At 45.2% G+C, this 26,776-nt stretch overlaps 1 protein-coding gene across 1 annotated transcript in view; it reads right to left on the bottom strand.

Annotated features, from left to right (window-relative positions):
• The window catches only part of suclg2 (succinate-CoA ligase GDP-forming subunit beta), a 271,539-nt gene that overhangs the window by 97,022 nt on the left and 147,741 nt on the right, over positions 1-26,776 (bottom strand). Inside the window, exon 3 of the mRNA XM_078414531.1 lies at positions 3,436-3,535. Coding sequence (XP_078270657.1) covers positions 3,436-3,535 — 100 coding nt within the window. The remainder of the gene's footprint in view (positions 1-3,435; positions 3,536-26,776) is intronic.

The raw sequence follows: 26,776 nt of genomic DNA, 5'->3' as shown, positions 1-26,776 counted from the left end.
AAGAATTTATTTCGTCAGAGGGTGGTGAATCTGTGTAATTCTTTGCCACAGAAGGCTGTGGAGGCCAAGTCAGTGGATATTTTTAAGGCAGAGTTAGATAGATTATTGATTAGTATGGGTGTCAGAGGCTATGGGGAGATGCCGGAGAGTGGGGTTAGGAGGGAGAGATAGATCAGCCATGATTGAATGACAGACTCGATGGGCCAAATGGCCTACATCTCCTATCACTTCTGACCTTATGACTATCGATTACCCGTCTCACTGGTTCTGTTATCTCACTTTCACATCCACCCCATACCCCAATTTACAGAGGGCCAATTAACCTTCAAACCCCCATATCTTTGGGATGTAAGAGGAAACCGGAGCATCGGAGGAAACCCATGAGGTTACAGGGAGAACGTGCAAACTCCACACAGACAGCACTCAAGGTGAGTATCGACCCTGAGTCTCTGGCCTTCTGAGGCAGCAGCATCGCCGTGCCACTCTTTAGCAACACTAACTCGAATTAGAAAAGTCAGCTCCTTCATTTCAACCAGTCGTTCATTTTATTCAGAAAACAAATACAAGAAAAATAAGAAATTATTTAGTAACTTGGTTTGAGTAAATTGGTTCCATTTCATCTTTCTTACTCAATATAACAACAAAAACATCTGCTAAATTTACTAAACATGACTTCCCTGTCCTGTTCTGTTAGGCATTCTGTCTGGCTGATGTTAACATATCAGACGTTAGAGAAATAGCGTGGAAACAGGCCTTTTGGTCTGTGTCGACCAGCGATTATCCCGTACACTAGCACTATCCTACCCACAAGGGTCAATTTACAATTTTACCAAAGCCATTTAACCTGCAAACTGGCACGTCTTTGGAATGTGGGAGGAAACCAGAGCACCTGGAGAAAACCCGCGCGGTCACGGAGAGAATGTACAAACAGCGTACAGACAGCACCCGTAGTCAGGATCGAACCCGGGTCTCTGGCGATGGAAGGCAGCAACTCTACCGCTGCGCCACCGTGCCGCCCCAAATGGACACAAATAAATATGAACGACATCTCTGACATAATCTTCTGTTATAGTTATAGGCTTCTTCGTCTAACTGGATTTGTTAATTGCTAATCTACTTTAAGCTTGTCTGACGAAGGGTGCCGACCTGAAACGTGAGTCTGAAGAAGGGTCTCGACCCGAGTTACTCCAGCATTTTGTGTCTACTTTAAGCTTGCCTAACTGCATTCAGAGGTTACTATTGCTACTTCAGAACCGTTCATTAAATGTACACAGCAGTTTTTATTTTCCCAGTGTTAATCGTTTTCCAGTTGTCTTTTTTATGTCACAGCTGCAATTGCCTTGACCACTTTTAGTTTAGTTTAGTTTAGAGATACAGCGCGGAAACAGGCCCTTTCGGCCCACCGGGTCCGCGCCGACCAGCGATCCCCGCACAAGTAGAGTAGTGATGGAAATTAGGAGGATTAAAGAAGAGGAGGTACGGACACTTTTGAAGAATATAAAAGTGGATAAGTCTCCAGGTCCTGATAGGATATTCCCTAGGACATTGAGGGAAGTTAGTGCAGAAATAGCAGGGGCTATGACGGAAATATTTCAAACGTCATTAGAAACAGGGATGGTGCCGGAAGATTGGCGCATTGCGCATGTTGTGCCTTTGTTTAAAAAAGGTTCTAAAAGTAAACCTAGCAATTATAGACCTATTAGTTTGACGTCTGTGGTGGGAAAATTAATGGAAAAGATACTTAGGGACAATATATATAATTATTTGGATAATCAAGGCCTGATTAGAAACAGTCAACATGGATTTGTGCCTGGAAGGTCATGTTTGACTAATCTTCTTGAATTTTTTGAAGAGGTTACCAGGGAAATTGATAAGGGCAAGGCTGTGGATGTTGTCTATATGGACTTCAGTAAGGCATTTGACAAGGTTCCACATGGAAGGTTGATTAAGAAGGTTAAATCGTTGGGTATTAATAGTGAGGTTGCAAGATGGATTCAACAATGGCTGAATGGGAGATACCAGAGGGTAACGGTTGACAATTGTATGTCAGGTTGGAGGCCAGTGTCTAGTGGAGTGCCCCAAGGATCTGTGTTGGGTCCACTGTTGTTTGTCATTTACATTAATGATCTGGATGATGGTGTGGCAAATTGGATTAGTAAATATGCAGATGATACTAAGATAGGTGGAGTAGTTGATAGTGAGGTAGATTTTCAAAGTCTACAGAGAGACTTGGGCCTTTTGGAAGGGTGGGCTGAAAGATGGCAGATGGAGTTTAATGCTGATAAGTGTGAGGTGCTGCATTTTGGTAGGACAAATCAAAATAGGATGTACAGGGTAAATGGTAGGGAATTGAGGAATGCAGTGGAACAGAGGGATCTGGGAATAACTGTGCATTGTTCCCTGAAGGTGGAATCTCATGTGGATAGGGTGGTGAAGAAGGCGTTTGGTATGCTTGCCTTTATAAATCAGAGCATCGAGTATAGAAGTTGGGATGTAATGTTGAAATTGTACAGGGCATTGGTGAGGCCAAATCTGGAGTATGGTGTGCAGTTCTGGTCGCCAAATTATAGGAAGGATGTCGACAAAATGGAGAGGGTACAGAGGAGATTTACTAGAATGTTGCCTGGGTTTCAGCACTTAGGCTACAGAGAGAGGTTGAACAGGTTGGGTCTTTATTCTTTGGAGCGTAGAAGGTTGAGGGGGGACTTGATAGAGGTTTTTAAAATTTTGAGAGGGACGGACAGAGTTGACGTGGGTAGGCTTTTCCCTTTGAGAGTGGGGAAGATTCCAACAAGGGGACATAGCTTCAGAATTGAGGGACAAAGGTTTAGGGGTAACATGAGGGGGAACTTCTTTACTCAGAGGGTTGTGGCTGTATGGAATGGGCTTCCGGTGGAAGTGGTGGAGGCTGGCTCGATTTTATTATTTAAGAGTAAATTGGATAGGTATATGGATGGGAGGGGATTGGAGGGTTATGGTCTGAGTGCAGGTAGATGAGATTAGGTCAGGGAGAATGGTCGGCGTGGACTGGTAGGGCCGGACAGGTCTGTTTCCATGCTGTAGTTGTTATATGTTATATATATGTTATTAACACTATCCTGTACCCACTAGGGACAATTTTTACATTTACCAAGCCAATTTTACCTACAAACCTGTACGTCTTTGGAGCGCGGAAGGAAACCGAAGATCTCGGAGAAAACCCACGCGGAAAACGTACAAACTCCGTACAGACAGCACCCGCAGTCGGGATCGAACCCGGGTCTCCGGCGCTGCATTCGCTGTAAGGCAGCAACTCTACCACCGGCTGCCACTTCCAAGTATGACCCGACCCAAAGGTAATTTCTGAAATTCTTGTTCAGTTCCTCAGTCACATCCTTTATCTGCAACTTTAACCGTTCAGGAAATGGCAAAATAACAATAAAATCTGAAACGTACTTTTTTGTTAAATGAACTCCTCCCTTCAGTCCACTGGTGAAGCTGCCCTTTCCTCGGCCACCAGCCAGGATTTGAGCCTTTAAAACAATTTCTTTCGCCTCTATTGGGAGAAAAGCAGAGTAAACAAATCGATTAAAAGTTTATGAACCAGTGTACTGTAGTTGGTGTCGCAAAAGAAAAACACACAGAAAATATTGTCCAAAACAACACATGAATTTGCCACTGGTTATGCATATTAGTTTAATTTATTATTCTGTCCTTTGTCACGTCTCAAATACAAACCTTCCATTTTAAACAGAATTGTGCCACTACAACAGATGGAGAAATGTCATACACAAATATGTCAAGTATTTATCCAACTGATGCCAGGTTCTGAGCTTTGGTATCTAATTGCCTGTCTGACAATATCAAAAAGTTCTCATTTGTTAGTCCTTGCACAATAATGGGACGCAGAACAGTACAGCACAGGAACAGGCCCTTTGGCCCACAATGTCTGTGCCGAACATGATGCCAAGACCAACTCTTATCTGCCTGCACATAATCCATATTGAGGGGGGATCTTATAGAAAGTTACAAAATTCTTAAGGGGTTGGACAGGCTAGATGCTAGAACATTGTTCCCGATGTTGGGGAAGTCCAGAACAAGGGGTCACAGTTTAAGGATAAGGGGGAAGTCTTTTAGGACCGAGATGAGAACGTTTTTTTCCCCACAGAGAGTGGTGAATCTGTGGAATTCTCCGCCACAGAAGGTAGTTGAGGCCAGTTCATTGGCTATATTTAAGAGGGCGTTAGATGTGGCCCTTGTGGCTAAAGGGATCAGGAGGTATGGAGAGAAGGCAGGTACGGGATACTGAGTTGGATGATCAGCCATGATCATATTGAATGGCGGTGCGTACAGGCTCGAAGGACCGAATGGCCTACGCCTGCACCTATTTTCTATGTTTCTATTCTCCATTGCCTGCATGTCCATGTACCTATTCAAATCTCTTAAATGCCATTATCAGATCTGCCTTTACCACCTTCCCCAACAGCACTTTCTCTACGTACAAAGACTCGCCCTGCACATCTCCTTTAAACGTCACCTTCCCTCTCACCTTAAAGCTATGCCCTCTAATCTCTGATATTTTCACTGAGAAAAATGTTCTGACTGTCTACTCTTCCTAGGCCCCTCATAACTTTATATACTTCTCTCACCTCATATCTGAGGAAGGATATGCTGGCGTTGGAGACGTCCTGTCGAGATTTATGAGAATGATCCCAGGGATGATTGGGTTAACATCGATGAGCGTTTGATGGCACTGGCCCAGTGTACGCTAGAGTTTAGAAGGGTGAGGGGGGGACCTCATTGAAACTTACCGAATAGTGAACGGCCTGGATCGAGTGGATGTGGAGAGGACTTTTCCACTGGTGGGAGAGTCTAAGACCAGAGGCCGGAGCCTCAGAATAAAAAGACTATTCTTTAGAAAGGAGATGAGGAGGAATTTATTTCGTCAGAAGGTGGTGAATCTGTGGAATTAATTGCCACAGAGTGCTGTGGAGGCCAGGACAATGGATATTTTTAAGGTGGAGATTGATAGGTTCTTGATTAGGATGGGCGTTTAGGGTTATGGAGAGAAGGCTGGAGAATGGGGTTGAGAGGGAAAGATAGATCTGCCATGATTGAATGGCAGAGTAGACTTGATGGGCCGAATGGCCTAATTCTGCTCCTACAACTTAAAAACATGAACTTATGATCTCACCCTTCATCCTCCAGCGTTCCAGAGAAAGCGATCCATATTTTATATATTTTTTATTTCATATTTCAGATACAGCGCGGAAACAGGCCTTTTCGGCCCACCAAGTCCGCGCCGCCCAGCGATCCCCGCACACTAACACTATCCTACACACACTAGGGACAATTTTTACATTTACCCAGTCAATTAACCTACATACCTGTACGTCTTTGGAGTGTGGGAGGAAACCGAAGATCTCGGAGAAAACCCACGCAGGTCACGGGGAGAACGTACAAACTCCTTACAGTACAGCACCCATAGTCAGGATCGAACCTGAGTCTCCGGCGCTGCATTCGCTGTAAAGCAGCAACTCTACCGCTGCGCTACCGTCTTTCCAACCTCTCCGACTAGTTTACACCCTCTGATCCAGGCATCATTCTGGCAAATTATTTGCCTTTTTATAACATTATCATAATCATACTTTATTAGCCAAGTATGTTTTGCAACATACGAGGAATTTCATTTGCCACACAGTCATACCAATAAAAAGCAACGGAACACACAAAATATATTACCCCTTCATTGCCTAATATCTTTTCATCTTTTCATCTAACTCTTGCCCCTTCTAATCTCTTCTCATCCTCCCCTCTCTGTAGGCATACTTCTTTTAATAACTGTAATTGGTGACATATTCATAACTCTTCTTAGCTTTGCAGTGAAAATATTAACCCTAACTTCCCTTCTTAATTTTAACTCCCCAATTCTCAGCAGTAGATCCGGGGTCACTTGAGATATCGCCAAAATGAAAGTCTTATTTTTCTCTCTCAGTTATTTCTCTCTCGGTTTTACAGAAGCTAGTAATGAAAGGAATTGGGTCCTTGGTGACCGCTCCCATAAGACTCAATGACCCAGTTAGTTTCACCAGTGATGTTGAAGCTGTTAGTATTTGCTGTCATAATGCTATGAGACTGGCAGAAAACTCCAGGATCAGCACACGAACAATTAAGCAGTAATTACTCCTTCCACTATTGATGAAAATCTTTTTTTAAAATTAAATCAATGAGTCGATAAAATCTTCAAACCTTTTGACACAAATATCCCCACAAAACTCTTCATAGAATTAAACCTTATTATATGAAATGCATCAATGATTTAATAGCTAAGATATACATAAAATGTTAGAGTAACTCAGCGGGTCAGGCAGCATCTCTGGAGAAAAATGGGCGGCACGGTGGCGCAGCGGTAGAGTTGCTGCCTTACAGCGAATGCAGCGCCGGAGACTCAGGTTCGATCCTGACTACGGGCGCCGTCTGTACGGAGTTTGTACGTTCTCCCCGTGACCTGCGTGGGTTTTCTCCGAGATCTTCGGTTTCCTCCCACATTCCAAAGACATACAGGTATGTAGGTTAATTGACTGGGTAAATGTTAAAAATAAATAAAAAATTGTCCCTAGTGTGTGTAGGATGGTGTTAATGTGCGGGGAACGCTGGGCAGCGCGGACTCGGTGGGCCGAAGGGCCTGTTTCCGCGCTGTATCTCTAAAAAAAAACTTTAAAAAAAGCAGTAGAGTTGCTGCCTTACAGCTCCACTGACCCGGGTTCGATCCTGAACACGGGCGCTGTCTGTACGGTTGTGTGCGTTCTCCCCGTGACCTGCGTGGGTTTTCTCCGAGATCTTCGGTTTCCTCCCACACTCCAAAGACGTACAGGTTGGAAGGTTAATTGGGTTCGGTGAAATCGTAAATTGTCCCTGTAGCGTGTGTAGGATAGTGTTAGTGTGCAGGGATCACTGGTCGGCGCGGACTCGGTGGGCCAAAGGGCCTATTTCCACGCTGTATCTCTAAACTAAACTGAACTAAAAGGAATAGGTGACGTTTCGGGTCGGGACCCTACTTCGGACTGAGAGTCAGGGGAGAGGGAAACGAGAGAGATAGACGGTACATAGATCAAATGAATGAAAGATACGCATAAAGCAACGATGATCAAGGGAAGGTGGAGCCCACAATGGTCTATTGATGGCTGTGGGAAAGGTGATAACGAGTGACCAAACAGTGAAACTCAGAAAGATGACAGTGAAACTAGCACGATGACTAAGGTGGGGGAAGGATGGAGAGAGAGAGAGAATGCACGGGTAACTTGAAGATAGAGAAATCAATATTCATAAAGAAGCCTCTCGACCCAAAACATCACCCATTCCTTCTATCCAGAGATGCTGCCTGTCCTGCTGAGTTACTCCAGCATTTTGTGTCTACCTTCGATATTCATACTGCTGGGTTCTAAGCTGCCCAAGTGAAATATGAGGTGCTGTAGCTCCAATTTGGGTTTGGTTTTAAATAGCTTTCAGATTCACATTAATTTTTTGTGTGGAAGCTGATGCGTTTGGAAATAAATCCCATAATTTCACATATTTTTTTTAAAAAATCTAATACTTTAAACTGTCTTAATCCCATATGAATGTCCCAAATTTTATTTGGCTCTTGATCAAATATGTTAAATGTTTGTTGAAAATTAAAATATTGTACTTCCTTCTTTGCTGTCTTCAATGTGACTAGCCATTTCATTCCAATGGTGATATCACCAGAGATCACATTTGGTTATTAGCGCCTGGGGAAATCTAGACTGAAGACACTGACATATCTATCTGGACATGTACTCAGAGGTCAGTACAAAACACCATAACTATATTACTATAACTATGACAATATTACTGACATTTGAGCCATAATTTCATGCCAGGTCTGATCAATGGACCAAAGCCTTTCACTAGAAAGAATATGAATCATTTGTAATATTAATCATGTTTAATATTCTAATCTTCTGATAATGAAAGCTTGTATCTGAACTATCTTAACTTTGCAATCAAAACGGTGTTAAAAGGCAAGCTGAAATAAACCACGCGAGTGGAAGAGTCTTGGCTCAGAGGGCGTAGCCACAGAATAAAAGGTCCTTTTGAAAGGAGATGAGGAAACATTTATTTCGTCAGAGGGTGGTGAATCTGTGGAATTTATTGGAATAGAGGCCGTCAATGGATATTTTAAGGTGGAGTGATAGATTCTTGATTAGTATGGGTGTCAGGGGTTATGGGGGGAAGGCAGGAGAATGGGGTTGAGAGGGAAAGATAGATCAGCCATGATTGAATGACGGAGTAGACTTGATGGGCTGAATGGCTTAATTCTGCTCCTATAACGTATGAACATGAACTCAGATTGCTGTTCTGATCAACAGAATATTTATTGTTTTGTGGCAATCATTGATATAACTCATTTTCTGCATGCTCAAATGTATATAATTTCATGACGCATACTTTTTTTTAAAAAGGACTCAAAAGAATACATCAATCTCAGATTTAAATTTTGCAATTGTTTCAATCCAAGTATCATATTTTTTTAAATGACTGATGATTTGTTTATGTGAGGCACAGTAATGCAGCTGGTAGACCTGCTGCCTCACCGTTCCAGCGACCCAGGATCAATCCCTATCTCTGGTGCTGACTGTGTGGAGTTTGCACGTTCTTCCCTTGACTGCACAAGTTCTCCCCACCGCTCCAGAAATCTAGTTTTCTCCCACACCCCACAGACTTGCTGGTCAATGGGTTTAGTGACCATTGTAAAGGGCCGGTCCCACTTTAGGTGATTTTAAGGCGACTGCCGGCGACCAGGCTGTCGCCGACAGTTCGCCGGGGTGTCGCGGGCATGATCGTGAGGAGTCTTCAAAGAATCGTAGCGGATCTCGGCACGTCGTTGAGAAATCAACCGGATTGAAATTTCTCGGCGACAGCTGGCTTGTATCGTTGCTTATTGCGGGCGCTGTCGCATGCTGTCCCCAGGTTTGCTAGGTTCTCTTAGATGCACTTAGAAGCACGTAATATTAAATTAAGTAAAATAATTTGAAGATACCATAAAATACTTGTGTTTAACCAATTTATTTACCGTCAGGACATTTGACAGGTAGATTGGAGGTGACAATTGACGGTAAGCGTGGGAATTTTTGCGATGTTTATGGCCATCAGTAATTACATTTAAAGTGGGCTCCCAACCCAGATATGCAACCCAGAAACCAGATATGCACATTACGCACATTAACATTATTCGGCACACACCGGGGACAATTTACAATTATACCAAGCCAATTAACCTGCAAGATCTGTCCGTCTTTGGAGTGTGGGAGGAAACTGGAGCTCCCGGAGAAAACCCACGCAGGTCACGGGGAGAACGTACAGACTCCGTACAGACAAGCAGCCGTAGTCAGGATCGAACCCGGGTCTCTGGCGCTGTGAGGCAGCAACTCTACCACTGCGCCACTGTGCTGCCGAGATTTAAATCTTGAGCATCTTTCCCTTTGAATGAATGCCTTTGAGCTTTCTAATGAGAAACAAATGCGCCAAGAGCCAATTCTACCCACAAAATGACCACAACAACCGTTGAATCAATCAACTCTGGAGGATTTAATTAATTGTTTCCAATCGTAGACAAAATTCGGGTGGTTATTTGAAGCCCAAGGGCAGTGATAGCTTTTAAACTTAATGAAGGTGCTGTTTTTAGTGCCTACACCTGAGGTTTTCTGATAAAGATTTCTCAAAGTATACAAAATAACATTAGCAGTCTTAAGAATTTTAATTCACTGGAATTTAGAAGGATGAGAGGGGATCTTATAGAAATGTTAAAAATTATAAAAGGACTGGACAAGCTAGATGGAGGAAAACTGTTCCCAATGTTGGGGGAGTCCAGAACCAGGGGCCACAGTCTAAGAATAAAGGGGAGGCCGTGTAAAACTGAGGTGAGAAAAAACTTTTTCACCCAGAGAGTTGTGAATTTGTGGAATTCTCTGTCACAGAAGGCAGTGGAGACCAATTCACTGGATGAATTTAAAAGAGAGTTAGATAGAGCTCTAGGGGCTAGCAGAATCAAGGGATATGGGGAGAAGGCAGGCACGGGTTACTGATTGTGGATGATCAGCCATGATCACAATGAATGGCGGTGCTGGCTCGAAGGGCCAAATGGCCTCCTCCTGCACCTATTTTCTGTTTCTATGTTTCCATGTACATTTTTAATATATAACTAGACCAAGTGGACCCGTTGGGCTCAAACCTCTCCTGCATTGGTGCAGCACCCCCCCCCCCCCCTCCCTCACTCCCCTCTACCCCCCCCCCCCCCCCCACTTACTCACGTCGGTGAGTAAGGCGGGCCTAAAATTGTCGCGCTATCGTGTACCGTTTTGGTCTGTGCAGTAAACAAACAAACGAGTTTTAGTATATCGATAACAAACTAATTTCTGCAGCTCATGCAGTTTGGAAATGATTCAAAGGATATTTTGACGAATTATTTTCAGTAATTTAAAGTTGGATTGCACAGTGATTAAAATGCTTACGATTAAAGCTATTTTGTCTTTATTAATTACATCGCACCAAGTTATTAACATTAAATTGATCAAGAAACACATAGCAATCAACATTAAGAAGTAATGGTTTTACAATGTGGCATGATTCACTGTCACCTAGTAGACGTGTGTTTTGACAATGTGGAAATGTCAGGGTAAACTGAAGGAAATCAAAGAACTTCTAAAAACGGGAGTAATTGTTGTGCCAACTTACATCCATATCTACCTCAGTGTTGGCAGGTGAAGGGGTGAGTTTGGTTTAGTTTAGTTTAAAGATACAGCGCGGAAACAAGCCCTTCGGCCCACTGAGTCCGCAATGACCAGCGATCCCCGCACACTTGCACTATCCCACACACACTAGGGACAATTTTACATTTATACCAAATCAATTAACCTACAAACTGGTACGTATTTGGAGTGTGGGAGCAAACCGAAGGTATCAGAGAAAGCAACACGAAGGTCATGGGGAGAACGTACAAACTCCGCACAGACTGCACCCTTGATAGTCAGGATCGAACACGGGTCTCTGGCGCTGTAAGGCAGCAACTCTACCGCTGTGCCACCATGCCACCGTGGTTGCACAGTAAATGATTAGAAAATGCAAGAGAAGATCATAAGATCGTAAATTGTGGGAGCAGAATCAGGCCATATCATATATATACAGCCGGAAACAGGCCTTTTCGGCCCTCCAAGTCCGTGCCGCCCAGCGATCCCCGTACATTAACACTATCCTACACCCTTCAGCCCATCAAGTCTACTGCACCATTCAATCATGGCTGATCTGTCTCTCCCTCTCAACCCCATTCTCCTGCCTTCTCCCCCATTACCCTTGACACCCGTACTAATCAAGAATCTATCTATCTCTGCCTTTAGTCAGAGAGTGGTGAATTCTTTGCCACAGAAGGCTTTGGAGGGTGAGTCAATGGATATTTTTAAGGCAGAGATCGATACATTCTTGATTAGTACGGATGTCAGGCGTTATGGGGAGAAGGCAGAAGGATGGGGTTAGGAGGGAGAGATAGATCAGCCATGATTGAATGGCGGCGTAGACTTGATAGGCCGAATGGCCTACATCTACTCCTATCCCTTCTGACCTGATGGCCATCGATTACCCATTCACACTGGTTCCATGTTATCTCACGTTCAATAAATAAAAAATATCTATTGACTTCTGTGGCGATGAATTCCACAGTGAATTTGTACTTTGCCAGAGCAAAAGTATATACTTTTTCTAACATCATCCATGGAATGAAGTTCATATATGAACCAACATTTGTCGTGCAAGTCCATGCAGCTAAAGTCTGCCCTGGGAGTTCTGATTACTTGGACAATGCAGTGCCTACAGCAAAATCAACCTCAATTTCCAGCTCAGTCACTCTGTTTGTTACTTAACCACTGCATCAGTCATGGCACTAAAACTTGAATAAAATGACAAACACATTCTTTGCTACAAGACCACTTACCAGTGACCCCATAAGACTTTAAATATTAAATGGCACACTATATATAAAGTCACTGTATACAAATTCTCTGTGCAGGTTTTGGAGCTGGTATTAGAATGATCTTTCATGTTCCCTAATGGTAACTCTCCGTCTACATCTAAGGGAGTGGAGACTGTTATTCATTTTCAAACCTAGGCCATCACCTAAGTCACTGCATCTTAAGTAATCCCTTGATCTTCTACCGCTTTAGAAATGGTTCTATTATAGGTTTGCGTCTGAGAGAAGCAGCCCCTTGTTCCACGAGGAAACAGCCAAGAAGAAGATTTCATCGGGCAAAAGAAAAGGCACTCCTCCAGTTTCAGGGACAGTTTTTTCCCCAGCTGTTATCGGGCAACTGAACCACCCCAGCAGAACCGGAGAGCACTCCTGAACTACTATCTACCTCATCGGGGACACTCAGACTATCTTTGATTGGACTCTACTCGCTTTACCTTGCACTAAACGTTTTTCCCTTACCATGTAAGGCGTACAGAACAAAGCATTTCACTGTACCTCAGTACATGTGACAATAAGACGGTGGAATCTCGCGCCGAACACAAAGTAGCTGAGTAACTCAGCGGGTCTAGTGTAGAGATACTGCACGGAAACAGGCCGTTCAGCCCACCAAGTCCGCGCCGACCAGCGATCATCGTTTACACTAGCACTATCCTCCACTCTAGGGACAATCTACAATTCTTACAGAAGCCAATTAACCTACAAAACTGTACATCTTTGGAGTGTGGGAGGAAACCGGAGCATCCGGGGAAAACTCACGTTGTTACGGGGAGAACGTACAAACTCAGTACAGAGGGCACCCATAGTCAAGATCGAACCCGGGCCCTTGACGCTGTAAGGCAGCAACTCTACCACTGCGCCACCGAGCTGCCCCAAGGCAGGGTCAGGCAGCATCTGTAGAGGACATGGAAAGGTGATGTTTCGGGTTGGAACCTGGACCTCAGATCCACTCTCCTGCATAACCCTCACCATCCCCCAATGCCCTAGACATCAAAGATCATGTGCAGGCAAAGATTAGTTGAACCTGGCAACATGTTCAGCACGGACATTGTGGGCCAAAGGGGCTGTTCTTTTGATGTATTTTCTATGTTCTATCAGCCTCTCTTTAGTCAGAAGGGGGTGAATCTGTGGAATTCATTGCCACAGAAGGCTGTGGAGGCCGTCAGTGGATATTTTTAAGGCAGAGATAGGTAGGTTCTTGATTAGTACGGGTGTCAGACGTTATGGGAAGAAGGCAGGAGAATGGGGTTAGGAGGGAGTGATAGATCAGCTATGATTGAATGGCGTAGTAGATGATGGGCTGTGGCCTAATTCTACTCCTATCCCTTATCACCGATATTGACCTTCAACATATTCAATGATTTAGCCTCAAAAGTTCTCTGTGGTAGAAAATTCCAAGGGTTTCAGAAAAGATTCCTCCTCATTGCTGTGTTAAGTGGGCGTTTCCTTATTCCAAAGCTATGATCTGTAGATTCAGATAGCCCCATTATTGAAACATCCATAATGTGCGGCACGGTGGCGCAGCGGTAGAGTTGCTGCCTTACAGCGAATGCACCACCGGACTCAGGTTCGATCCTGACTACGGGCGCCATCTGTACGGAGTTTGTACGTTCTCCCCGTGACCTGTGTGGGGTTTCTCCGAGATCTTCGGTTTCCTCCCAAATGTAAATGCAAATGTAAAAATTGTCCCTAGTGGGTGTAGGATAGTGTTAGTGTGCGGGGATCGCTGGGCGGAGCGGACCTGGTGGGCCGAAGGGCCTGTTTCTGCGCTGTATCTCTAAATCTAAAAAATCTAAAAATCTAAATCCTTTCATCATCTACTCTGAGCTCATTTGTAATGTCCTATGTTTCAATAGGGTGCTTCAGGGCTCCAGGGAGCACAGTCCCAACCCACTCAACCTTTGCTCATGAGAGAATTCATGCATCCTCGTCAGGAGTAAAAAACATTTAAGAAACAATTAGACAGGTACATGGATAAGACAGGTTTAGAGGGATATGGGCCAAACGCTGGCAGGTGGGACGAGTGTAGAAGAGACATGTTGGTCGGTGTGGGCAAGTTGGGCCAAAGGGCCTGTTTCCATGCTGTATGCCTCTATGCCATCTAAGATAACAGGGGAAAGGGGGTTGGGATCTAGAGTGTTTCAGACGAAATGTGTGGGAAGGAACTGCAGATGCTGGTTTAAACCGAAGATAGACACAGAAACCTGGAGTAACTCAGCGGGACAGGCAGCATTTCTGGAGAGAAGGAATGGGTGACGTTTCGGGTCGAGACCCTTCTTTAGAGTCTGAAGAAGGGTCTCGACACGAAACGTCACCCATTCCTTCTCTCCAGATATGCTGCCTGTCCCGCTGAGTTACTCCAGGTTTTTGTGTCTATCTAGAGAGTTTCAGACCTGCGATAGCAATGTTATTTTTCCTGCAGCATTCTCAAAATGCTGTGTGACTCTGTGATCCCGACTCTGGCCATCAAACCAGTGAAGCTGCATCCTATGTAGAGGTGGCATCCATGGAACAGGAAGACTAACCATTCATTCACACACCAGGTGTGGTCTCACCAATGCTCTGTGCAGATGCTGTGTTACTTTGTGCGGTGTCACATTTGATTTTTCATTGATTAGCTCGGAGCAAGATACCGAAATGTCATTTGCATGAGACGGGAATCATCTGGGCGCAAGTGAGAAATCTACTTCGAAAAACAACTAATGAGTTTCAATGAGACTTCCGAATAGAGCATATCAGGAATTATAAAGGTTATTACGAGACGATACCTTGCGATGGAACTACTGGAGTAATTCATTTAATAAACTCTGTCTTGTTCGTGACTCCTGGTTTTCTCATGCAGTCCATCAAATCTTTTAGCAATTAGACCAAGTTCTTTTCCTGCAATCCCATTGACATTTACCTGATCCCAATCCCGAGCCACGGTGCGTGAAGAGAAGATTTTTGCCGGGGTTTTAATGAATTATTCAACGTGCAAAAAAAAAAAGAAAAAAAGCAGACACCACCTCGACAGCATTTTTACTTTTAGCTGTTTTTATGTCATTAACTTTGATTCTCCCAACAGCACGTTACACTGCCAAGGCCATTTATTTAATAAATTCAGAGGAAAAGTGCCACAATTCCTATGGCTTTCTTTGCTGCTATCCTGATTTATTTAATTAATTTGCAGAAATGCTACTTGCTCCTCGGGGCATTTTCGCAATTTCTAGTCCCTTTTTATTTAATTAATTTTGATAAAAATGAGATCTAATCTCAATGGCATTTCATGCGTTTTGTGCAGCTTTAGTTAATGAATTAATTTGCAGGAAGTAGAATGTATTCTTGATTGTATTTTAGGATTTTGCCTGTTTTGTTTGATGGCGTTAACTCAGCCTCTTTCTTGACAGGACTATATTGCAGTCATTTTATAATTCATTCATTATTTCACCAGTGGTACAGACTGTTCCTGTTGCCGAATGTTAAAAATAAATTGGGCATAAACCCATTGCATTAAATAACTGATGCTTATGTATAGATAATACAATTCTGTTTGTCTGTTGGAACTGATGAATACTGAAGATTTTTACTGAATTAGTAGAATTGGGGAATTCCAATGGATTAGGCAGCTAATACTACGTTTATTGTCCAAGCCAGTCAACAAGTTATTTTAGTAACCAGCCTGACTGTCCCCGATTACAATTTATCTCTGTTTGCTTTGTTGTCACCTTCTCCGAGTTAACAATGATCTCTGAAGAAGGGGCTCGATCTGAAACATCACCCATACCTTCTCTCCAGAGATGTGCTGTTACTCCAGCATTTTGTGTCTATCTTCGGTGTAAACCAGCACCAGCACCTGCAGTTCCTTCGTACACAGTTAATTTAGTAAGATTTGTCGCCAAGTCCCAACCATCAAATGGTTAATCGGCAACTCTTTGCTCTCTTTCCTACCCCAATTTTGGGAATAGGCTTAATGATCTATATCTGGTGCTCCACTCCATAATAACTCCACTCCACCACTGCATTCAATGCCTTCCCTGGCCACTATCCCATTGCACGATGTAGTAAATTTGAAGGGGAGTAAGTTTATGCTTTTGATTATGAGTGATTTTGCTGGGATTTGTTGGCATTTCCACACGGACTTCCTAACAGGTTTTGGAATTCCCATACAACATGGAAGTTTCCAACTAACCGCCGACATTCTGCTGGTATTCGTTGCACTTCACATTGAGACTGAATGACCTTCAGTCTGGAACAGAGCTTGATTGCGATCTGCAGAACTAATTCTGGATAGTCTATCCTCAACCCTTCATCAATAGGAAACTGGAGCACCCGGAGAAAACCCATGCCGTCACAGGGAGAACGTGTAAACTCTGCAGTCAGCACCCTTAGTCAGGAACAAAGACGGGTCTCTGGTGCAGTGAGGCAGCAACTCTACCGCTGTGCCGCCCTACAATCAATCATCCCCTTTGCCATTTACTCACTCCTGCAGTCCAGAATACCTCACGCTTTCCTTTTTTCTTTTTTTCTCCCTCCCCTCTGCTCTCCCCCTGCGTATTGAAGCTTGTTCACCCCAAACAAATAATAATTCTCGTGAAACACCATTGATCTGAAACATTAAGTTTGTTTCCTTCTCCACAGGTACAACCTGACCACATGAGTGTTTTCAGCATTTGCTATTTTCATTGGGGATTTCCTACATTCTCAACGTTTTGCTTCTACAATATAAGTTCGTAAGTTCAAAAATCATAGAAGTAGGGCGGCACGGTGGCGCAGCGGTAGAGTTGCTGCCTTACGGCGCCAGAGACCCGGCTTTGATCCGGACTGTGGTTGCTGTCTGTACGGAGTTTGTACATTCTCCCCGTTACCTGCGGGGGTTTTCTCCGGGTGCTCCGGTTTCCTCCCACAATCCAAAGACATACAGGTTTGTAGGCAAATTGGCTTGGTAAAAAAACCATTCTAAATTGTCCCTAGTTTGTGTAGTATAGTGTTAGTGTGAGGGGATTGCTAGTCGGCGCGGACTTCGTGGGCCGAAGGGCCTGTTTCCGCCCTGTCTCTAAACTAAACTACTCTCGACCCGCTGTTACTCAAGTATTTTGTGTTTGGCGCGAGATTCCAGCATCTTTAGGTTTGTTTATTATTATCACGTGTGCTGAGGTACAGCGAAAAGCTTTGTTTTGCACGCTATCCAAACAGATCAGAGGTTATGGGGAGAAAAAAGGAAAAATTTGAGTTAGGAGGGAGAGATAGATCAGCCATGATTGAATGGTGGAATAGACTTGATGGACTGAATGGCCTAATTCTGCTCCTACCACTTACGATCTTATGACCTCACTTTTTTCCTTTTAGGCACTTCTTAAAACAGCATTCCAAATAGTCTTTTGCTTGTCAGCCCTAATTTCAAATTTTGTTAGACATTTGCTACAATAAACAAGAAACATAATGGAATCTGTTTCTATTGTTCCCAATGGAAGAATTCTAGTCCAAAAATATTTTAAAATTCAGAGAAAAAATTATATGGGCAGAGAAAGGGCAGGAGCAAATGTTGTAAATATAGTGTGGCAAATGCTCTGAATGTTCTCGTGAAACTCATATGGGGCAAACAAACTGGACTGCCAGTAGAATCATAGAGTGAAACAGTGTGGAAACAGGCTCTTCGGCCCAACTTGCCCACAACAGCCAATATGCAGCCAAGCTACACTGGTCCCACCTGCCTGCGCTTGGTCCATATCCCTCCAAACTTGTCCTATCCATGTACTTGTCTATCTGTTTCTTAAACATTGGGATAGTCCCAGTCTCAACTACCTCCTCTGGCAACTTGTTCCATACAGCCACCACCCTTTGTGTGAATATGAACCTTTCTCTGCCTACAGGTACACCTAGGGCGGCACAGTGGCGCAGCGGTAGAGGTGCTGCCTGACAGCGCCAGAGACCCGGGTTTAATTCCAACTACGGGTGCTGTCTGTAGGGGGTTTGTACGTTCTCCCTATGACCGTGTGGGTTTTCTCTGGGTGCTCCGGCTTCCTCCCACACTCCAAAGACGTACAGGTTTGTAGGTTAATTGGCTTCGGTAAAATTGTAAATGGTCCCTAGTGTGAGGGATAGAACTAGTGTACGGGGTGATCACTGGTCGGCACGGACTTGGTGGGCCGAAGGGCTGTTTCCATGCTACATCTCTAAACTAAACTAAGTCCTTGATCGTCCATTTAACCCCTCTCCCAAGTGCAGAACGATCATGCATTCTATGACCTTGAACTATTGGCCCCATAGCAGGAGCGTCCACGTGCCGGGGCTGGAAACTGAAAGTGTCCTGAGCTCATTCTGCTACCACCACCATCTATTGTACAAGTGATGGCTCCCACTGATTGTCGCCGGAAGCTTGCGCCCATTTCAGGACGGATGATGACAGTGATGTAACATTTGAAACATGGATGGTGGACACGAAAGACGAAGACCCTGATCTATTCACCATCATTTATTCACATTAAAAGCCCACCACACCAATCTCACTCCCATGTTTTAAATGACCCGTTGCTTATTTTAAAGAAAGTGTTAATTTCAAGTATTAGATCATTACTAGACCAAGTGGACCCGTTGGGCCCAAACTTCTCCTGCATTGGTGCAGCACCCTCTCCTCCCCCCCCCACCACCCCCCTCCTTCCCACCCACCCTCCCCTCCTCCCTCCCCCCTTTCCCCCCTCCCCTTCCCTCCCCCTCAACCTCCCTTATCCTCCCTCCACTCCCCTCCCTCCCTCCCCCCCTCCCTCCACTCCCCTCCCTCCCTCCCTCCCTCCCCCCTCCTTCCCTAGGAGATAGATTTAAACTTTAAAATGTGACTAACTTTAAAAATATAACACCGATTTCAATGAAACTTCTTCCATTAACACCAAAGGGTTGATGGTAAGTTCGGTGGGCCTAAAATTGTTTTTGCTATCCTGTACCGTTTTGGCTGTAGTTCAGGAACAAACAAACAAACAAACGAGAGTTTTAGTACAGAGATGTATGATTATCTGCAAACCTGGTTGTTAAATTCACCCACCCTTCAAATTGCGTTTGGATCCAGTGGCCTGGAATTTTCCAGAGTAATAAGGAAACAATCTGTGTTCACCATTAATACTGATGTGACAATCTTGAAGTTGCTCAGTGTTTCAGCATTTTCGGCAAATGCACTCCTTGAAGCTCGGTGGCCAAGTCAGTGGATATTTTTAAGGCAGAGGTCGATAGATTCTTGATTAATACGGGTGTCACGGGTTATGGTGAGAAAGCAGGAGAATGGTGTTAAGAGGGAAAGATAGATCAGCCCACGATTGAATGGCAGAGTTGACATGATGGGCTGAATGGCCTAATTCTGCTCCTATAACGAACAAATTTATCCTTAAGAGCTCTATCTAGCTCTCTTTTGAATGCATTCAGAGAATTGGCCTCCACTGCCTTCTGAGGCAGAGAATTCCACAGATTCACAACTCTCTGACTGGAAATATTTTCTAATGGCAGGCATATTCTGGGAAGCAGCCCAGACCATCGCACAAACCAACCTCCTCCCTTCTATTGACTCCATTTATACCTTACACTGTCTCGGCAAGGCCAGCAGCATAATCAAGGATGAGTCGCACCCCGGCCACTCCCTCTTCTCCCCTCTCCCATCAGGCAAGAGGTACAGAAGTGTGAAAACGCACACCTCCAGATTCAGGGACAGTTTCTTCCCAGCTGTTATCAGGCAACTGAACCATCCTACCACAACCAGAGAGCAGTGCTGAACTACTAACTACCTCATTGATGACCCTCGGACTATCCTTGATTGGACGTCTGAAGAAGGGTCTCGACCCGAAACGTCACCCATTCCTTCTCTCCAGAGATGCTGCCTGTCCCGCTGAGTTACTCCAGCTTTTTGTGTCTATCTTGATCGGACGATGCTGGTTTTACCTTGGACTAAACGTTATTCCCTTATCATGTATCTATCTATACGCTGTAAGTGACTCGATTGTAATGATAGTATAAGAAAATAACTGCAGATGCTGATACAAATCGAAGGTATTTATTCACAAAATGCTGGAGTAACTCAGCAGGTCAGGCAGCATCTCAGGAGAGAAGGAATGGGTGACGTTTCGGGTCGAGACGAAGAAGGGTCTCGACCCGAAACGTCACCCATTCCTTCTCTCCTTAGAATGCTGCCTGACCTGCTGAGTTACTCCAGCATTTTGTGAATAAATACCTTCGATTGTAATGATGTATTGTCTTTCTGCCGACTGGTTGGCACGCAACAAAATCTTTTCACTGTACCTCGGTACACGTGACAATAAACTAAACTGAATAATTTTGTTCAACAGATTATTCTGTTTACCTTTATTGCATACGAACAGTAAAAAAACGAGGGGCTTCAGCTACAAACGTCCCCAAGTTCCTCTGTTTTCCTGCGACATTTGCGGCTTATTGAAAGAAAAAGCACAAAGCTGTCACACCAGTTAAGCAAGTGCTGCTGTGCAGAAGCCAACCACCAAGCTAACTTGAGAAGACAGGTATCAATAAGTGCCTCAGGGATTAACGAGACTTCAGTGTCAAAAACATTCTTACAATTATTGCAAGGATGGGAAGTAAAATTATTTTCGGTTGCCCCTAATTTAGCAGCATTAAAACCTGTTTGGCAGATTGTCCCATATGTTAAAATATTAACACAAAAATATTTTAAGGCAGAGATAGATTCTTGATTAGTACAGGCGTCCGAGGTTATGGGAAGAAGGCAGGAGAATGGGGTTAAGAGGGAGAGATAGATCAGCCATGACTGAATGGCAGAATAGACTTGATGGGCCGAATGGCCTAATTCTACACCTATTCCTTATGACCTTTTGACCTTATAACATGAATTGGAATGCTTAAGTTATTTTGTGGTCTTTAAAGTAGATGCAAATTGGAAAACTATGTTCTTTGGGGAAATGTGAACCTGTTCCAAAGAACCAAACCATAGGAGGGATTTATTTAGAGAATATTATAATTTTTTTGGCCGCCCAGTTTTAAGGGCACAAATTAAATGGTACCATTTTTCAAACATTCAACCATGTTCTAAAAATAGTTTGCTCTGCATATTTTATCTATCGTGCAATATGGTTAGTTTTGATTTTCTTTTCAAATTGAGCAGAATTATGTTAGCACGTTGTTGAACACAGGATAAATGCTATGTGGGGAAAAGCACTGAAAGTGATTTTTGGCTCCAGCTGAAATGAAAGAATTTTAACTTTTGCGATCACCGATTTAGTACTGAGATCACTCAAAGGAACATAACAGTGTTTCAAGCCACTGAGATCCAGACAGATTTCTATCTTCCTTATTTTTCATGGTAATGGCCTGCATTGCAAGCAAGTTTTATAAGAATTCTGCCCAGTTCAATGGTGGAAATAATGTGGTGGGAAATTCATTACTGCTGCTGCAGCAAAAAGGAACAGGAGAGACCATGCATATCTTTTTTAGTTTAGAAATACAGCATGGAAACAGGCCCTTCGGCCCACCGAGTCCACCCGCCCCATTCACACTGGTTCTATCTTATCCCTATTTTGTCTAACCACTCTCTACACTCTCGGGGCAGTTTACAGAGGCCAACTAACCTACAAACCCGCATGTCATAGAAACATAGAAAATAGGTGCAGGAGTAGGCCATTCGGCCCTTCAAGCCTGCACCACCATTCAATATGATCATGGCTGATCATCCAACTCAGTATCCTGTACCTGCCTTCTCTCCATACGCCCTGATCCCTTTAGCCACAAGGGCCACATCTAACTCCCTCTTAAATATAGTCAATGAACTGGCCTCAACTACCTTCTGTGGCAGAGAATTCCACAGATTCACCACTCTCTGTGTGAAAAAAAACTTTCTCATCTCGGTCCTAAAAGACAGCCCCCTTATCCTTAAACTGTGACCCCTTGTTCTGGACTTCCCCAACATCGGGAACAATCTTCCTGCATCTGGCCTGTCCAACCCTTTAAGAATTTTGTAAGTTTCTATAAGATCCCCCCTCAATCTTCTAAATTCCAGCGAGTACGAGCCGAGTCTATCCAGTCTTTCTTCATATGAAAGTCCTGCCATTCCAGGAATCAATCTGGTGAACCTTCTCTGTACTCCCTCTATGGCAAGAATGTCTTTCCTCAGATTAGGAGACCAAAACTGTACGCAATACTCCAGGTGTGGTCTCACAGGTACATGTCTTTGGGACGTGGGAGGAAACCGGAGCACCTGGAGAGAACCCAGATGGCCATAGATAGATCGTGCAAACTCCACATAGACAGCACCCGAAGTCAGGATCGAACCCGAGTCTCTGGCACTGTGAGGCAGCAGCTCTACCAGCTGCACCATTGTGCTTTCCTACAAATTTCCTGTCAGGACATTGACTTTTGTGTGGACTAAAAAAAACCCTCTCCATTAAATTATTACTATTTTAGTCATTTGGAATATTTTTCCCAGATGGGAATAAAGTCAATATTAAAGCACAACCCACAGCTTTGGATGGAAGTGTTGCTCCAGCAATCGCTAAATTATGACCTTTTTGCCAGAAATGCCAACTAATCTCTGCAGAGCAACCAAGATAATACTAGCCAATTATTGCTCACAGAAGAACACTAATAAAATGTTTTACAGTTCCAGTAAATTAATCTGTGAAGGACATAGGTTCAAGGTGAAGGGGAAAAGATTTAATAGGAATCCAAGGGGTAACTTCTTCACACAGAGGGTGGTGGGTGTATGGAACAAGCTGCCAGAGGAGGTAGTTGAGGCTGGGACTATCCCATGGTTTAAGAAACAGTTTGATCAGGTACATGGATAGGACAGGTTTGGCGGGTTATGGGCCAAGCACAGGCAAGTGGGACTGGGTTGCTGGGACATTGTTGGCCGGTGTGGGCAAGTTGGGCCGAAGGGCCTGTTTCCACACTGTACCACACTATGACTCTATGACAATCTACATCAACATTGGAGCATAATAGGCCACTTGACTCTCCAGTCTCCACCACAAGGTTCTGTCCATCTCTTTCTCCTGAAATAACTAAACGTTATTCCCTTTATCCTGTACCTGAACCATATGGACGGCTTGATTGTAATCAGGCATAGCCTTTTTGCACGACTAGCCTTTAAACACGCAACAATAAAGCTTTTCACTGTACCTTGGCACACGTGACAATAAACAAAACTATTACTATTTACAGTAGCGCTTTCCTCCCACACCCGAAAGACGTGTAGGGCTGTAGACTAATTTGCTTCTGTAAATTGTTCCTAGTGTGCCGGATAGAACTGATGTATGGTTGATCGTTGGTCGGAGCGGACTCGGTGGGCAGTAGGGCCAGTTTCCACGCTGTATCTCTGAACTAAACTAAAAGCTTTCAGAGTGTGTCAATTCTTTGGCAATGTATAACAGTGCAGGGATGCTTCTTCCAAAGATCTACTGTAAGATTTGAGAAGTTTTCCCTCATTTGGAAAGCAACACCAAACCAAAGAGCTGCAGTTTGGACATTTTGAACGAGAGACTGGGGCTGATAGCGGAGAAAGGCTGCGGTCAGATTAACAAAGGATGTCACAATCCGTGGGTCCTAAAATGGCCGCAGGACCTCGTGACCAGCCACAAAAAGTAAAAACCTTACAACCCAGTCTCTAGGTTTCTGCAAAGCCACGGCCAGAACAAAGGATGGGTATTGGCCATGCAGAAACCTACGAAACCAGGTCGGAGTCCAGACACTGGGGCGCTGACATCAGCATACTCACAATGCCCCAAGCCGACCTACACAGTCCATCTCGGTGAGGGGGCACAATAGCCCATAGAAAACTACCTGGTAGGTGATGGGAAACCAGTTAACACCCATCACCTCACAACGAAATACCAATTAACACCGTCTGGCCATCCCCGGTATCCCCGAACATAAGCGCAGATCAGAAGAAAACTCATACATATCTTTTTGAACAAAGAGATTCCAAGATCTGGCGGGAGATAGGACGGGTCAGAAATAGTATAACTGGCCACTACTTTTGGGTGAAATAGTTAAGTCAACTGAAGTCAAGAAGAGAGTCAGAAGGAAGTCAAACGAATGCAGGAGGAAGAAACGACAGACAAGAAGAACGGATGCAAGAGAGAGGAACAGGCACGCAACACGAGGAGAAATACTGCAAAACCAACAGCCAGTAACCCCAGTAATAGCCCCATGGTGAGCATGTACTCCAAATCCTACATATCCTGGACATAGTTTAGTGTAGAGGGGAGGGTGGTTTGAATAAACGTGGGTGTGTAAAAGAGTGTGTGTTGGTCAATTTTGCGATGTGTCGTACGTTCCCCATCTTACAGTCGTGTATATGTCTTATGGAACTGTGTGTGTTTTATGATTCATAGTTATAAGTATTCGTGTGATTCGGTATGTGTTTTATAGACATGTATTATAGAACTGTATAAGTATTCATGGACAATAGTCCCAAGTGCTGAATAAAAGCCTTTTCATTTAAACCCTGGTTTTCAAATCTGGTCTGGTTGAATTTTTCTGCACTATAAGAGCTCCTGCATCTAAGTCCAGTGTCTAGAACAGTAAGGGGTGAGTGGGTCGAACCATTCACGGGGAACCAGTGTGCACGGCCTGGTCAAGGGATCAGAGCAAGGCACGGGGACCTTAGGTCGGGCGAAAGCTCGGCGCAGAAACCCTTTACAGATAATGGCGACCACGAAGGGACACTGGCAGCAGGACGATAGTGTGCCGGAAAAAGATTTGAAAACTAGGGATGTAATGGACGAGCGCATTGCGGACTATGTTTTTAGCAAGGTGAATATCACCAAACAATGGATGTGTGTTTTATTAGATGACAAGCACCCACTGGATGCAGCGATCCGGTGGACGGCCAGTAAAGCCCACAAGAAATCTGTAGAGAAGGCGGTCTGGCTGACCTGCTATAAAAAGCAGGTCCAGCTTTTGGACCGCATGGTTGTGGCACAGGCAACCCAGATCAGGGACCTTCAGGAGGAGGTAGAGGAGAAGGCTGCGGGTGGGAACCAGTTGATCGAGGCTCTGGACTCTTTAAACAAGGAGCGCCGGGTCGTGACCAACCGCCACGAAGCCAGGGTAGAGCTGATGGAGTGTCAGATCACTGAGGCTATGCGCAGTAAGGGCAAGCTCAGGGAGCAGTGCGCTTCCCTGAGCCACCAGCTGGAGACCCAGGAAGAGAACCTTAAGGGAGTTAGGGCAGCCTATAAAATGGTTTTAGAGGACAGGTCGGAAGGGGCCGACCACGGGGCCTGCCTGCAGGAGATAGAGGGTCTGCGGAGTGCTTTAAATAAAGCAAGCGGGCTGGTTTATCTAATGAACCCCCCAGCGGGCCAGTCGCTGGCGGTTGCGAAGGTCCCGGTTCCGGTCCCCAGAAAGACCGTGGTGGCTTCAGCCCCCAAACTCCGCGATCCCCCTAGCTACGAGGCATCCTGGGAAAGGGGTAGTGTAGGGGAGAGAGAGAGAGAGGAGCTCCCGGTACAATACTCAGCACCGGCACCCATGTGCCCGGTCCTGGAAACCAGACGGGGATCCACCACGGAGAATGGGGACGTCGGACCCATTCAGAGCGAGATCGTGGTGCCCCACAACTCCCAGCATTTAAGAGCTATGATTGGGCATGTAACAAAATTGTCCGGATCAGGGGACCCCTCACTGCATTTCAGGGAGATAGAACAGACCGCCGCAATCAACGGTTGCGACGAGGGAGAACGGGCAAAATTGTTGCTGTTCTCCCTGGACAGCTCGATCCTCCAATGCCTCTCAGACGAGAGTAAAAGAGGGACCAGGACCTACGATCTCCTGCGGGACGAGGTCCTGGAGGTCTTGGGGGTGGGCAACGAGGGTCCGCAACGAGGGTCCATTTGCCCGATTAGGAAAGACCCTCCAGATGGAGGGAGAACCCCCAAGGATTTTTGCGGCGCGACTGTGGACAGTATATCAGAGCAGTTGCCCGCACGTCCCCGCGCGGGATGACCTGGCCGGGAATGGGAGAGCCCAGTGGCTCCGATGCTTGGTGTCAAACAGCCTGGCGGCCGTCAGGGAACAGGCGAAAGCCTGGTTTGATCCCACAAATAGCACGGAGAAGGCAGTTTTAGACCGTCTCACGGTAGGGTACAGAAACACCCGGAGTACGACCACCCGGTTAGTGAAAGGGAAGGTGCACGTAGCGGAGGCTACTGCACCGGCCCAAAAGGGGTGGCGACAGGAGGGTAACCCTACCGCACAGTCCAAGTGTTTTAAGTGCGGTAAGGTGGGGCACTGGCGGAAAGATTGCAGGGTCCACATCAAGGAAGATAGGGTTGGCACCACCCAGCGCGCCGATGTCCCAGTTAAGCCCGAGATCATCGAAACGATGATCGAGGTGATGCAGTCCCTCATGGCCGCCCAGGGGAAGGTGGCAGTTGCTACCGGCTCCCCGGGTGCGAGGGGGGCACTGGACATTCCCCAATGACATCAGCCCGTGCAGCCTGCCTATCTGTGTCCTCTCCGCTACGATGCGTGGAAGAGACCGCTTGTGGAGATGGTAGTGGAGAGGCAAAGGGGCAGTTATCTGTTGGACACGGGGGCTTCATGCACCGTGGTCCACACAGAGGAACCCTTTGACTCTCCCCTGTCCACGGGGGTCCCTTTCGCACTGGCGGGGTTCACAGGGAAGGAACAGGCTGGCGCGCGTTCACAGCCAAGGATGAGGCAGGTCACGCAGACAGGCAAGGTTGCCTGCGTGAGGGGGGAGGACATTCTCCAGGAATGGAGAGTCTCGCGTTTTGGGTGGGATTCGGACGAGGA

The sequence above is a fragment of the Rhinoraja longicauda genome, chromosome 17, assembly GCF_053455715.1.
Source record: "Rhinoraja longicauda isolate Sanriku21f chromosome 17, sRhiLon1.1, whole genome shotgun sequence".
NCBI lineage: Eukaryota > Metazoa > Chordata > Chondrichthyes > Rajiformes > Arhynchobatidae > Rhinoraja > Rhinoraja longicauda.
The sequence above is the reverse complement of the archived record's forward strand: the minus strand, read 5'-3'. Positions and strand labels throughout refer to the sequence as shown.